The sequence below is a fragment of the Eptatretus burgeri genome, chromosome 8, assembly GCF_056783735.1.
Source record: "Eptatretus burgeri isolate ZD-2024b chromosome 8, Ebu_testis_v1, whole genome shotgun sequence".
Classification (NCBI taxonomy): domain Eukaryota; kingdom Metazoa; phylum Chordata; class Myxini; order Myxiniformes; family Myxinidae; genus Eptatretus; species Eptatretus burgeri.
In genome coordinates this window covers 3332898-3347897 of record NC_140968.1, presented here as the reverse complement: position 1 = coordinate 3347897, position 15000 = coordinate 3332898, and the positions used below count along the sequence as shown (strand labels likewise).

Here is a 15000-nt window from a genome sequence, read left to right as displayed (position 1 = left end):
ATATATATACCAAGTAGTACAACACCAGGGGGTTGACTCAGCCTGCCATCCTTCCGAGGTCGGCGAAATGAGTACCAGTGTACTGGGCCAGGTGTATACCCCGGTTAGAATAGGTGTACCACATCCCTGTGTGTCGTAAGAGGCGACCAGGGTTGCGTCAGGAAGGGCATCCGGCGTAAAACCTGTGCCAAATCGTTATGCGGATCATTGATCCGCTGTGGCGACCCCTAACGGGAGCAGCCCAAAGAAGAAGAAGAAGGTGTTCCTCAATAAAAGCTGTCCTTCAAAAGCAGGACTTAAATATGTCTATGCTCCTCTTTTTTTTCTTTTCTGTTATTAACAAGAATCGTGCGAAGAACAACGATAGAACAGCAAGTTGAAAACATCACCGTCCGTTTCCTTTCTTCCGGGGCTGACGCGACGACACACGTGCTGTTTTCACAAGCCGGTTTGAGCACCCACACTTTGGCATATCGGATCACTCCGGAAGAGTCCGGAGCATGCGTCAATCAATGTGCTCAAAATGTCTCAATTGTGTTCTTACACAATCAATCAATACGACATTATGCCTGGTGTTGGCTTAATGGTTATGGTTGTAGGCTTGCGATCCTTGGATCCTGAGTTCAAATCCCACTTGGCTGCTGAATTAATACCAGGTGGGGTTGACTCTACCTGTCATCCTTCCGAGGTTGGCAAAATGAGTGCCAGCATGCTGGTATCCTGTGTTGGAGTGGCGACCCGTCCAGGATTGTGCCAAATAGCGAAGGAGACTGCTTAGGCAGCACCAATGCTCTGCACAGAGTCTGGTTCCAATGGATGGATGGAATCGGACAATTATTTCCTTCAACAAAAGCAACAATGTGCAAAAGACATTTGAATGGCTGAAGGTGGAATCCGAAAAAGCATAGTTTGAAGCAGGAACGCCTCTACACAAACAGATAATAAAAAAACGATGAAACAACAAGGAATTAAATAATAAATAATTAAATCGAGGTTTCATTTCCATACTCTGTGCAGGGGTAAGTTTAAAAAAATAATAATAATAATAGTAATAATCTTACTATAATTCACTGTCTGTCCATCTGTCTGTTCCCAGGTACCGCAAAAACGGCTGAACTGATCGCAACCTTTTGTTGTACGTGTAATCCTGGGACCCCTTGGAGTAAAATAGGCATAAATATAATAACATGACCCCCTTGTGGGCTCCTGTAGGGAGTGGGTGCTTCTCGTAATAATAATTGACATTTGTGTATTACTGAGTACTGTACTGTGTCAGGAGCATTTCCAGGAAGCTAAAGCTTGTGATAAATTGCCTTAAACGACAAAGAATCAATTTCCAGACAAGAAGTATAAACAAATAACTATCAGCAAAAGTAAACACAAGATATGACCAAAACACTCAAATACAAGAATTGTTTGGATATCATCAGTCCGAGTATCTTTTGTACTATATACATATTGGGAAATGTGAAAGTTCATGGAAGAAGATTTACATTTGTTCACGGACGACTGGGCTTTCACTGCTCCATCAGCAGTGTTCCAAAGATGACGCTCATAAAATCTCAATGTACACTATTCATGGAGTATGATGTGCGATCTTGCAACAACAAATTGTTGCAAGATCTAGTGTGTGTGTGATGTATTGAAGTGAAGTTACAAGAAAACGTGGAGGGAAGAACATGACCGACTAACTTGTGTGTATGTATATATGTGTATATATATATATATATATATATATATATATATATATATATATATATATATATATATATATATATATATGTATATATATATATTGTTATGGATTTTAGAATCTGGTCTGATGAATGCATCCACACATCCAGGTCCTCAGACAGTTATTTCCTTAAATGCATGTTCAGATTAGCCCCATCCCCATGTTGACTGGGATCTTAAATGTGATGCATTGAGAAGGGTAAAGGATAGATCCCTCTCTTATGGGAAACTTTTTAGCCGCGTCTCGCATAGCTTAGCGAACGTTGGCTCGAAGAGAGCTCCGCGTTCTTCTTCTCCTTCTTCTGGTGAAGACAAAACGTTTAGGACTCGGCTCTTTTATAACAGGATCCGTATCTCCTTAAATATTAAACACTTGTACACATCCTCGCATTGAGGCTGCCTTTTGAAAGCGTCTATCATCAACTTTATTCGGACATTTGCTTTAAAGTTTACGTTACTATTTAAAGATTATTCCATTTAATGTGTTGTAATTTCGTAAATACACGATTTTCTTGTCATGAACAGGAGCCTCCATGACGGGTCTCGCTATTGGCTCCATCAAGGCACGTGACGAAATATCGGAAGTTGTTGTTGTTATTGCCTTTAGGACGCGGCTCTTGGACACATTTGTCCTTGTTTCTTTACGACAGACACGGTCACACACATTTCTTTCACGAGCTCTGAAGCCCGCCATCATTTTTCCTCAGCAGCATTCTTTCGCAAGCTCTGATGCCCACCTTTTTTGAGAGCGCACAGGTCGTCATGGCAACCGTGCCCCGGTGGGGCGGGGTGAGTTGGGGGCAGACGGCACTCCGTGGAGACGGCCCGGGGATATGAAAAAACGAGCGAGAGAAAGCGTGAGGAGAGACGTTCTGAGATATTAAAAAAACGAGTGAAAGAGGGACGTTCTCTGAAGAGAAAAAGTCTGAGGAGAAAAAGTCCAGAGAAGAAAAAAGCAAAGGGCGAGAGAAGCGACCAAGAAGTGGGTGTCCAACCAGCGCCGAAGAGATAATTCGCCCTTCCAGTGCTTCGGCAAGCGAGCATGTGGTGCGCATGTGGGTGTGAGCAGCGCCGCCAACAAGTGAGTCTCGGGTCAATCACCAACAACACCAGGGTCTAAACCCGCGACGGACGTTCTCGGTGCCCTCCCAGACGTCGATTGGTGTTCAAGGTTGCCCCGCGAGAGGGTGCACGGCAAAGCTGGGTGCTGGCGACGGACGTGACACGCACGCACGCATTTCAGGACGTTTTCGCTTCACGGACTACTTTCTGGTGAGCGAGATGATTCTCCCCCTCCCCTCCCCCGAGTGATCTGCTGGGTACCCTTGTCTGTGTTTAGCTGTAAGTAAATCAACCCCCGATAAGCATCCGCTCTTTGTCTCTTTCATGGCATTTTGATTGATTTTGCTTTGAAATTTATTCTTTATTTACCTCAGCAAATAAAAAGTTCTTTTTATTTATTTATTTTATTATTAATAAATTATTTGTCGATTGTCCGTGTTTGTCGATTGTCCAACCTGTCCGTGTTTGTCCTTTCCTTCCATTGGTCTAGCATTATCCAAATCGAGATAGACCGGGAGGTAATTACCACAGATTTGACCAAAAAATAGTCGGCACGCACCAGCGGTTAAAACGCTCGGCCGCCCTAATTAAAATCTAATCAGATAACATTGGTGCTTTGCCCAGGGCGCGCTCCCCGCTCAGGTAACCACGTGACCTCCAGTTAAACGGAATAATTAGACGGCGGACTCTGGAACTCGTGGTTGACTGGGTGGCGTTCGTGGTTTTAAAACAACCCACTGTACCATAACGTTAATTGTGAGCGGTGGCCCCGGGTCCGGCTCTATCGAGGACAACCGGGGATTAATCCCCTGAGTGACAAGCTGGTGTCTCAGTAACCCCGACCGCAACAATATATATATATATATATATATATATATATATATATATATATATATATATATATATATATATATATACATATATATTTATATACACATATACATATACATATATATACATATACATATATATGAGCAGGGGTCCCTCCTTTAACCCCTTTCCCTCCCTCATCCCAACTCTTCCCCTGCCTCCAGCTACTCCACCACTCCCTCCCTCATCCCCCCTGACCCTTCCACAAAGGAATTTTCACAAAGTTTTTCACTACATTTGGGAAAAAAATAAATAAATCCCGCTTTCGATTCCTACCAACCTCTAACGTGCCTCGTCGCCTCTAACGTGTCACGTGTACTGTCAAAATCATCGATATGGCAGAAAGAAGTGATGGGATAGATGTTTATCCTCGTCACCATGTCATGAATCTGGGGTGTGTTCAGTTACCAGGTTTCTTGTGGAGCAGTCACCAAGTGGCTTAAGCACTCAGGCAAGCACTCCATTCAAAACCATTGAAAAGGAACGGCTGGCTTGGCAAGTGCTAACTAGTTGCTTGATAACTGAACACACCCCTGGACATCTGATCATCCGACAGTGCATACATAACACAGACAAAAGGAGTTTTTTATTTATTTATTAAAGACTTCAACTATGAATTATGACTATTTTCATTGAAATGAACATGTACCTTGTTCAGTTTTTAAAATGTACATAAACTCAGAGGTGATGTTGAGTGTACGAAAGTGGAAGTGTACATCGTAAATATCTCTCGGGAGCTTCCTCGGCCTCCAGACTAATTAATTAAGGATGAAGGTATTTCACGACCAAGCCAATTTTAACAATTTAATGGCGGCGATTTCTGGGCGACTGGAAGGAAAGGTGTGGCCTGGCTAACGAGCGGTGCTTGTGATGCTGGGGGAGAGGGGGGAAGGTGTGGCCTGTAGAATGGGTGGCACTTATGACCCACAGACACGAAGTGTGTGTGAAATTTGTTAATACCAGAGTCAAAGTGTTACGCCGAACAAAGAGAGGTGCGGTGTTATCTCAAAGATGAGAGAAGGTACAAACCCTCAAGGCTCCTCTTTGAGCTCCAATGAGTGAATGAAGCTTCTTGTTGCTGTTACATGTCCGTACAAGATGACAATTAAATTAGGTGAGGTAAAACAAGGGTATTGTAAAGAGAAATTAAAGTGCTTGAGGGTAGAAATGAATGTAATCTGGATAGAACACCTGTGTTACCTGAAGCAGTTTCAGTAAAAAGGGAAATGTGGTCAGACAAGGTGAGTTTGTCATCAACGATCATGTCTAAAAAATATACCTGAGTGCATGTTAGTGATGTGCGTATTATCAATTTTAAGAAAGCTCGTGCTGTTGGAGTTTTTTTTTTTCAAATAGAAGAGGAACTTGTACTTGGTTTTATTGGTTTAAAGAAAGTTGGCTTTGAACTCTGAGGAGACACTTTTTTTAGTTTGGAGTTTAAAAGTATTGACTAAGGAATCATACATTTGAATGAGAGCACAGGATATAATTATGGTATAATCTGCAAACTGTGCTTTGTCCACTCAAGGTTTCTGCAAGGCTCACATTGTACACCATCAATCCCTTTCTGGTGAAACTACCAAAAATCCACATTCTCTTCAATCTCAATCTACCCTCCAGGTCTTCAAGACAGCTGTTCACTACCATCTGAGATCATTCTCAATCCTAAACCATGATCTTTTCTACCCTCGTTGACCCCACCCAAGGCACTTGTCCTTTTAATTTTCCAGTTTTATCTCCTCGGAGTTTCCTTCTGTATCCATTTTATCCACCCCATGCATGCGTGTTTTGTATCGTGTTCCGTTCACTGTACTAGCTCTCCAATGAGCCTCAACTAGCGGTATATTAAAAAAACTAGAATGGCACTCTTCAACATAGTGACTTCGACAGATTTGCCTCCGCCACATTATTGCATCAGACATCCTTATACGAAGTTTGATTTAAATCCCTTCAGCTGTTCTCAAATATCACAATTTTTAACTGACATGACCTTTGACCTTTTGACCACATAATCCAATGCATTTATGCATACATCATTTTCCACACTTGTACCAAGTTTGACTTGGATCACTTCAGTTGGTCTTAAGTTATCGTGGCAATGAAAACCTATCATAGACTCTGACCTGTGAACTTTGACCTCTTGATGCCACCACTTAATCAGTTCATCTTTGCATTATACTGTATACTTATGCCAAGTTTGGTAATAATCCCATTAATGGTTCACAGGGTAGTGCAGTAACATAATTTTTTTTAAACCGAACATGACCTCTGACCTTTGACCTCTTGACCCCATAATCCAATCAGTTCATCCTTGCATCATTATACATACTTGTACCAAGTTTGGCTTGGATCTCTTCTGCTGTTCTTAAGTTATCGCGGGAACAAAAATCTATCACGGACGCACGAACATACAGACCTGAAACCATAATGCCTCCAGCGACTTCGTCGATGGAGGCATAAAAAGATTTTGTGTTTTGTATTCCACCGATAAACCGGATCTTGATTCAGACCTTAACCAATATCAAATCGGCTTCTTCTTGTCACCAAATTAACTCGTCCACCAAGTTTTGTCATAATTCATCCACAACTTTTTGAAATGCTGCATCATGCTATAGTTTCGGACCTCAATGGTGAAGAATCACTTGAAATTGAAAAAAATAATAATAATAATAAAATAAATCTCGGATCTGGATTGTTACCAAAATCGAATAAGTTCATCGTCGTCACATACCCAACCTGTCCATAAAGTTTCATCCGAATCAGTCTTCAACTTTTTGAGATATTGTGCTACAAGTCATTTTTAGGCCAATCACTCAATGGTGAAGAATCACTTGAAAGATTTGAGTATCTGGATCTTCACCAAAAAAGTTAATCTATCATTTTGTCCTCGTCATATACACAATCTCCACCAAATTTCTTCCGAATCCGTCCACAACTTTTGAGACATCCTGTTCAGACAGAGAGAGACAGACAGGGGTAAAAACATAACCTCCATCCACTTTCAGTGTACATCGAAAGTTAAATGTGCATGGAAAGTTAGACAGACGTTAACAGATGAACAAAATCTGCAAGTACATAAAAGATCATGGTCAGATGCAGAAAATAAGAAAAGCTGGTCGTGCATCACCAACTTGATGAAAAAGAAGGAAGAGGGGTGTCTATTGTTGTGTAAAATCATTCGAGGATTGATTGGCTTTCATCAAACAGTCTGTTAACTCTTACAAAACCTCAAACTGTCAAAATGTGCTTTTCATACAAGAAATCTGACCCGAGTCGACGACACAGGTGATGCCAATTGGCCATGTCAATTAAATAATATTCTCTCACCTGATCTTTGATCATGGACCATATGATTCGAGTCATCTCATCCCCATCCATCTCCACCACTGGGTTGGCCACCTTGATGCGTCTCCCAGTCCCAGCATCTGCAACGTACCAATAGATCACTTTGTAGTGCACAGAGAGATGTATCAGGACGTGAGGCCTCAGGAATTCAAAAGACAAGTGGAATTGAATCACAGAATTATTCTTTGCAATGTGAATGTATTCATGATGATATCTGCGATGTCTGCAAATTCATTAAGGACGTCTCGAATCAACTTTAAGCTCACAAAACAAATGCTCCACGTGAACACGTACGTATGTTAATCAAAGAACGTACTCGAGAACGCTGATGAAGAGCGGTGCCCAGCTGATGATCCAGATAGTAGGAAGACACAAAATCAGTCATTTGCTTGCAGGGTGGGTGCGTTTGTGCATTTGTATCCCTACCTATGGCCAGCATGACCTATTCATTACTTTTACATGCAATTCAAGTTGGGATGAGATCACTTGAGAATTGCACTCAGGACCAAAAAAAAAATAAAAATAAAAACCACGTGCACGACATGACAATTGCCTACGTGTTCAATTTCACAGATTTGTTCCATGAAGCAGAAAACCCTCGTGGATCTTCTGGTGAAACACCAGATCTTCGGTTCCGTACGCCGTCACATTTATACTATTGAGTGGCAGAAACGTGCCTTACTGCACGTTCATATCCTATTATGACTCAACGAAAAACTGGCACCCGAGATATTGACCATATTGTTTCCATAGAAATCACAAACCAAAATGTTCATGCAATCCCTCACGATATCAACAACAACTAGAAGGGCACTCGGTAGAGCATGTACCTCCGCCACGTAATGCCTGATCCATGAGAACATATCGGGCCCAATATATTTTTGAAATATCACGCGATACAGTACTATATCGTTTTTGGCTCCATCTCTCAATGGTGAAGAATCACTTTAAAAATTAAATCTCATTATAATCTCATAAAATATAATTAAATCTCATAAAAAAATTAAGTCTCATATCCAGATCCAGATTCGGATCTTCACCAAAATAAAATCAATTATTCCTCGTCACACACCCAACATGTACACTAAGTTCCGTCCGAATCCGTCCACAACTTTTTGAGATGTCGTGCTATTTATCGTTTTTGGCCCGATCCCTCAATGGTGAAGAATAACCTAAAAAATTATAGTAGTCGAATCCGGATTCGAATCTTCACCAAAATTGAATCTGTTCTTCCTCGTCACACACCTAACCTGTCCACCAAGTTTCATCCGAATCAGTCCACAACTTTTTAATATATCCTGCACACAAACAGAGAGAGACAGAAAGAGAGGGGTGAAAACATAACCTCCTTCCACGTTCGGCGGCGGAGTTTAAAATATCACAAGTCTGGAGACGGCGATGGTTCACGAGCAATGTACACGGTTTGCCTTTTTAATTTTTTGACCTTCGAGGGGACGCCACGGGCAAACTGGCGGGAATCGGGAAAAATGTAAATAATGAAAGTTGTAGTACTCAAAGAGCACTACTTCCATACCAACTTTCATTCGAAACAGTTGAAAACCCTAGGAGCTCGATGCCAAATTTATTGATTTTTGACATTTTCTAAGTTCGTGACCTTGTGACGAAAATGAAAAATCGAGCTCCGTGGGGCTATGCAGGTGCCATTGGGCTAACCAAATACCGAAACTTCTGCCAGATTCGACAAACCCCCTCGGAGAAGATGTAACTTGAAACCGGCTCCCCCCTAAAAACACGTTTTTTGGGCGTGGCTCCGCCCAAAATGGGTGTAGCACGCCCATTCTCAGGAAAACACAACTTGATCATGATATAAACCTCCAACCCAAATTTTATCAAGATCGCATCAAAACCCACGGAGCTATGCTCGGGACAGACAGACAGACACACACACCCATAACGAATATAGTGGTCACTTACTGACTCGTGAACCAATACATTGCCCATATGAACAACTCAATCCATCCAGCCCGTGCATTAAAGATGGTATTTGATTAAAACATTTTTTTTTAAATACACCAAACCCTTCATGAAGTGAAACAAAAACCGGACACGATGGATATCCAGAAGAACCTCGACTGAGAACGGTGGAGGCACAGCAACACTGACCACAAATCGAAAAGAAATTCACATGGACAATAGATGGGTTGTGCCACACAATCATTTTTAATGTTGCTCTTTCAATGTGCACATCAACGTTGAGGTCTGCACTTCCATAAAGAGCATTAAACATGTCTGCAAGCATATCTGCAAAGGCTGTGATGTGACTGTGCTTGAGATTCAGAGGGATCGTTGACGGGTCGATGAGGTAGAACAGTATCAAGTTGGCAGGTACGTGAGTAGCAATTAAGCAATATGGTGCTTACCGAGTTTCCAAATACACGACCACTACCCCCAAGTTATTAATCTCAACGTCAATTTGGAAAATGGCCAGAGTCGACTTCACGAACGAGACGGCACGTGAAAAAGCCGCGAAGCCACCAAACACGACATTGACTTCGTTTCTGCTTCTGTGTCTGTGTCAAAACGATGCTTTCGCAAAAACATTGCTCTGCAATGAAATTCCCCGGAATTAAACATGGAATGCATCTACAAAACAGTGGAAGCGTCGACTGCAAGGATCCCAAGTTCCGGATCATAATAATGGTATGAAGAGTTGTGATGCCTCAGGCCGAGTCTATTCAGTCCATCCAAGTCTATTCAGTCAACGCGGAATGCTACTACCTACGACTGTTGCTGGATACCATGAGAGGCCCTACCAGCTTTCAAGACTTCCAAACAATTGATGGTTCCACATGCAGTACGTACAGGGAGGCAAACAATATGTTGGGCCTTCTCGAGGACGACCAGTACTGGCAATATATAAGGAGTCCCAAAAAAAATACAACTTTTAAAATGCTTCGTTTGGTCCTAAAAAAGCAGTAATTTTGTCACTAATGCTTCATTTCTTATTGCAGAGACCCTGAAGTTTATTTTGAAACCAAGCAAGCGCCAGAAAAATGCCAAGACTGACCGTACAACAACGAACGAAAATTGTTGAACTTTGGCACCAGACGAAAAGTGTCATACAGGTGCAACGTCTTTACTCGAGACATTTCGGTATCCACTTGCGCCATGCACCAAACTTTCGGACAATAAAGTGCACCATCGCAAAGTTTACCAATGTGGGAACCATCTGTGACCTTCACAAGGGTCACAGTGGTCGGAAAAGGACAGGTCGTAATGAAGAAAATGTGGAAACGGTGAGACAGGCGGTCGTTCAGAGTCCAAAAAAATCGATTCGACGACTTTCTTCCGAGACAAACATTCATAAGAGCGCCGTTCAGAGGATCCTTCGCCAAGACATTCATGCCTTTCCATACAAAATTCAAACGGAAACGGTGCTTACTGATTAACAGAAACGCAAACGACTAGACTTTGCAAATTGGTTCACAGGAAAGTTGGAGGAAGATGCAGACTTCCTCAAAAAACTTCACATGACAGACGAATGCCATGCTGAAGGAAAACTCTTGATCAGCTGAAGGAAAACATCCACCGAGAAATCCAGAACATTCCTCAGGAAACGTTTCCCAAAGTGATAGAGAACATGACAACGCATTTGCAGGCAGTGGTCGGACAACGTGGAGCCTACGTCGAACACGTGGTCTTACTCTCTTCCTATGGTATCCAAGGCCATCTCCACTCATGACTCGCAGACTTCCTCTCCTGTCACAGTCAGCGTGTGGCCCTAAATGGAGTTCTTTCATCCCCTTTTCTTGTCAAGGCTGGAGTTCCTCAAGGCAGTGTTCTGGGCCCTGTTCTTTTTCTGGTTTTCATCAATGATCTCTCCAACTCTGGTAAGATCTCTCCACCCTCTGCCATCCCTCAGACTGACATGCAGCAGCTTCTTCGCTCTTTGCAGATCTCGATAAAATCATAAATTGGTCCAACACACAGAACATGTCTTTCAATCCGGACAAATCTCACACTCTCACGATGTCTCTCCGAAAGGACAATTTAGAACCCCCCCCCCCATCTACTTTTTCAACAATCTTCTGGAAGAAGTCCTTTCTTTCAAGCTTCTCAGTCTCACTGTCTGCCATGATCATTCCTGGGAAAGTCACATTTCCAACCTGGCCTCTAAAGCCGGTCGGCGACTGGGAATCCTCCATCGTGCAAAGTCCTTCCTTGGCCCACCCAAACTCCTGACCACGTACAAAGCCTTCATCCGCAGCCTGATGGAGTACTGCTTTCCCCTCTGGGCTGGTGCTCCTGCCTCTCACCTTTCTCGGCTTCACGCTGTAGAAACCAAGGAATTTCGGATCATTGGCATCTCCCACGATGAGGCTGAGTCTTTGGGCCTCTCACTCTCTCACCGCAGGCAGGTCGGTGGTCTTTCTGTTTTCTGCCGTCTCCTCTCCAGTCTCGCTCCCACTACTTTGTCTGTGACATATGTCCCCCTCGCCCCCCCCCCATAATTCCGTGGGGCACTGAAGGTCCGTCAGCAACCCCCTTCTGGAAAAACTACCAAAATCACGAATCACTGCTCACCTTCACTCTTTCATTACCCTTTTTGCCACCTTTGGAATAAACTCCCACATTCTCTTCAATCCCATCCTTCCCTCTAGGCCTCCAAAAGAGCCGTTCACCACCAACTATCTAACCCCATCCAAAACCACAATCTTTTCTTCCCCCGTTAATCCACCTCCTTCAAATTCCCTGCTTTTCTTCCTGAAAGCCCCTGTGGTATCCATCTTGCGTACCCCGTGTTCCCCGCCCCATCCCTCTCCCTTCCACAGATCTCCTAACGTCTCTGTTCCCCACTGTTTTGTCCTTCCTTCTCCCACCCCTCTTGTCTCCTGCCCCCTGGGAAAGTCTACTCTGGATATGTTGCTTCTGCTCTCCAAACAATGGATGAAGGTGTTATGCCAGGAATGTGTTAGCTCTCATACGAGCCTCGACAATGTATGTAAAAAATAAAATAAAATAAATTTAACGAAAAAAAAATATCCGAGAGTTTGGTGCTGTTGAAGTAGTCCAGAAGCAGTTCCGAAAAGCACCCTTATACACCACCCCATTGAACCATCATATAAATTGAAGTGCTGTGTCTGTTGTTATTATTAGCATGGGATACGTTCCTGGAAAATGCTGCGAATGTGGACGGATTGAATGTGGACAGATGGACGCATTCTTTTATTTACCTACTGACTTAGTTCCTAACATAGTCTAAGCTTGTGGAAGAGCAATGACACAGGACAAATCAGGACACAACATAAAGAGAATAGCAAGAGAAAGGAGAAAAACCAACAGCAGGGTGGAGGGAGAAAATAGACGAGACGGACAATTAAGGGATGCGGTAGTGATGAGGGGTAAGGGAGAATGCAAAGAGTGGACAATATGGATACATCAGCAAAATTGTGTTTGATCCGTTTGTGATTTTGTCATGGTCTGAGGAGAGGGTAGAAGCTGCTATCTGTCTGTCCGTCTGTCAGAAGGATGAGAGATGTCATGGCAGAGTGCGGAGTCATCAGCAAAGGGATAAAGAGGATTTTCCAGACATATGGAGAGACCATTGATGAAGATTAGGAATAAGATGGGGCCTAGAACACTGACTTGGGGTACTCCAGCCTTGACAAGGAGAGGAGATGAAAGGTTCCGTTGAGAGCCACATGTTGGCTATGAGAATGAAGGAAGTGAGTAATCAAAGCATGGAGTTGGCCTTGGATTCCATAGGCAGACAGTTTGCAGAGCAAGGCAGGACGCCAGACTTTATCAAAAGCTTGAGATATGTCCAGAGAGACGGCCCTGATCGCATGTCTTATATTGAGGGCCTCCAACCACTGTTGGGAGAGTGGAAGCAGCATGGCCAAGGTAGAGTGACCAGGTCTGAATCTCAATTGATGACCTGAAAAAAAAAAAATATATATATATATATATATATATATATATATATATAAATATATATATATATATATATATATATATAGACATATTCTCGCCCGCCGGCGTGCGAGCAACCGCGTTTAGCCAATGGCGGCCGCCTCGCCCACCGAACGGACAATCCAGTCGCGACTTTCCGGATCAACGCCGAAAACCAGCCAAGGGTGTGTTTTTAACCACACCACAACCTTGTCCGTACTCTACCCGCGCTACAGGGTCCGATCGCCAAATCTTCGATTTACCTAATTAATCGCGCGGGTAGATTTCCGAGAGATTGTACCTCAACGAGGCCTGCTTGTAAACAAGCAGCTTAAGCAGCTCGCTCCGTTTTGGGATAACCGAGCAGGGTGTTATCGCGAGCCCCGTTGGACCCGATCACTTTATCGGCTATTTAAAAACCAACTATATTCCGAGTGCAATATGGCAGTTCAATCAGGGAAAGAGGACGCAACGAACGGGTTAACATTTAAACAAGCACATTTATTTAATAAGCACACGTAAACAGTGATGCAGTGATGCAGGTATGCAATTATGCAATGAATGTGGGTAGGGACAAGATGCGAGCAAGACAAAGAGCTACCACCATCTATTTATTATGCACAGTCACTTATCGACAGTTCTACTTACGGACATGGCGCCACAACGTTCATGCAAAAGAAACCAAGGAAAAAAAAACCCCAGGACAGACGAGGGGTAGACTGGACCCCTTGGGGTCTTTATAAACACGGAGCCGTGCAGACCGCAAAGGCTCCGAGAGACCGAGCTGGCTACCTTGTCCCTCGTGGTGACTCTCCAGGGCGACCCTCGATGTCCCCTCTCCTCCAGTGACCCACGGTAAGGCACGGTACGGCAGGTCGCACGCCTTGGCTCCGCTCTCTCCAGGCGGCTACCACGGCTCCACTCACTGCCCAAAACTCTGACACGACACCCTTTTCTCCTTTCCACACACCTCCACAACCTCCAGCAGCCGACGACTCAGAGATCGAGCGACCTTGCGTTCAGCGCGCCCTTTTATTTCCATGGCGCCTCGCCCCTCCCTTTCGCCCCCCTCCCTTCCAGCACGCGCGCGAAGCTTCCAGAAGCAGGGCGTTTTCCTCGCCGAATCGGGGTTTTTGGTTTACCTTCTCCTTTTACCGATCGTTGCTTATTTTTCCTCATGTGTTTGTCATTGGGGGGAGGGGTGAGGCCGTCGTCCATTCTCCCCCGATGAATGCCAGGCTTCTCGCAACCGTGCTGAGGTGGCAACGTGGTGGTGGTTACGGTGGTTGTTGTAATGGTGGTGTAGCTGGCGTTTTGTGATGGTTGTGAGGGTGGTGTGGTTGGGCGCTTGTGGTTAAGGTGGTTGTGTGAAGGCGGTGGTGGAGAAGGTGTTGGTGGTGGCGGTGGTTGTTGTGAAGCGGTTGATGAGAGCGATGTTGGTGGTGGAGGTGGTTGTTGTGAAGCAGTTGATGAGAGCGATGTTGGTGGTGGAGGTGGTTGTTGTGAAGCGGTTGTTGAGGGCGATGTCGGTGGTTGTTGTGAGCAGTTGGCCAATATAACGGTAGTAAAGAAAAACGGCTAACTGAAGATTCACAGCCTGGTTACACGAATAATTCCCTGAGACATCGGCGGGGAAATCTATCTGAACACACACTTATCGATATTACTGATCTTGGGGAAATTCTTTATGGTGTCCTGTGAATTTCCACAGCCGTAACAATATATATATATAAAATTACCCTCGTGTGGGGGTGACGGTCATCTCTATAATACCACAAGTTCTCAATGTTCAGTTATGACCGAAGACTACTGCGCAGTTCTACGGCGCAGCTCGACTGCACAGCTCGAACTGCGCAGCTTGGTTAAAGATGACTCGGCATTTTGGCACACGCGCACAAAATTATATTTTGAAAATAAATGCCGACGTTTACATTTCGGGTTTTGAAACTTTTGCACCTTCAGCAGAAAATGTATAAATATAAAAGGCTAAAAATGTGTTATATTTATATTTTATTTCTCCTTCCTTCCTTCTTTGTGAATCGCATCGGCGTTTTTGGCCATCTTCCAGATCACGTG

The 15000-nt window shown here is 43.8% G+C and overlaps 1 protein-coding gene and 1 long non-coding RNA gene across 2 annotated transcripts in view; one reads left to right on the top strand and one right to left on the bottom strand.

The window, feature by feature from the left end:
* IDH2 (isocitrate dehydrogenase (NADP(+)) 2) overlaps positions 1-15000 on the bottom strand; it is a 36576-nt gene that overhangs the window by 15781 nt on the left and 5795 nt on the right. The window contains exon 2 of the mRNA XM_085890624.1: positions 6994-7091. Coding sequence (XP_085746750.1) covers positions 6994-7091 — 98 coding nt within the window. The remainder of the gene's footprint in view (positions 1-6993; positions 7092-15000) is intronic.
* Positions 2839-5531, top strand: LOC147020937 (uncharacterized). Its single transcript, XR_015060674.1, has 2 exons — positions 2839-3006; positions 5195-5531. It is a non-coding gene; the product is annotated as an uncharacterized LOC147020937 (long non-coding RNA).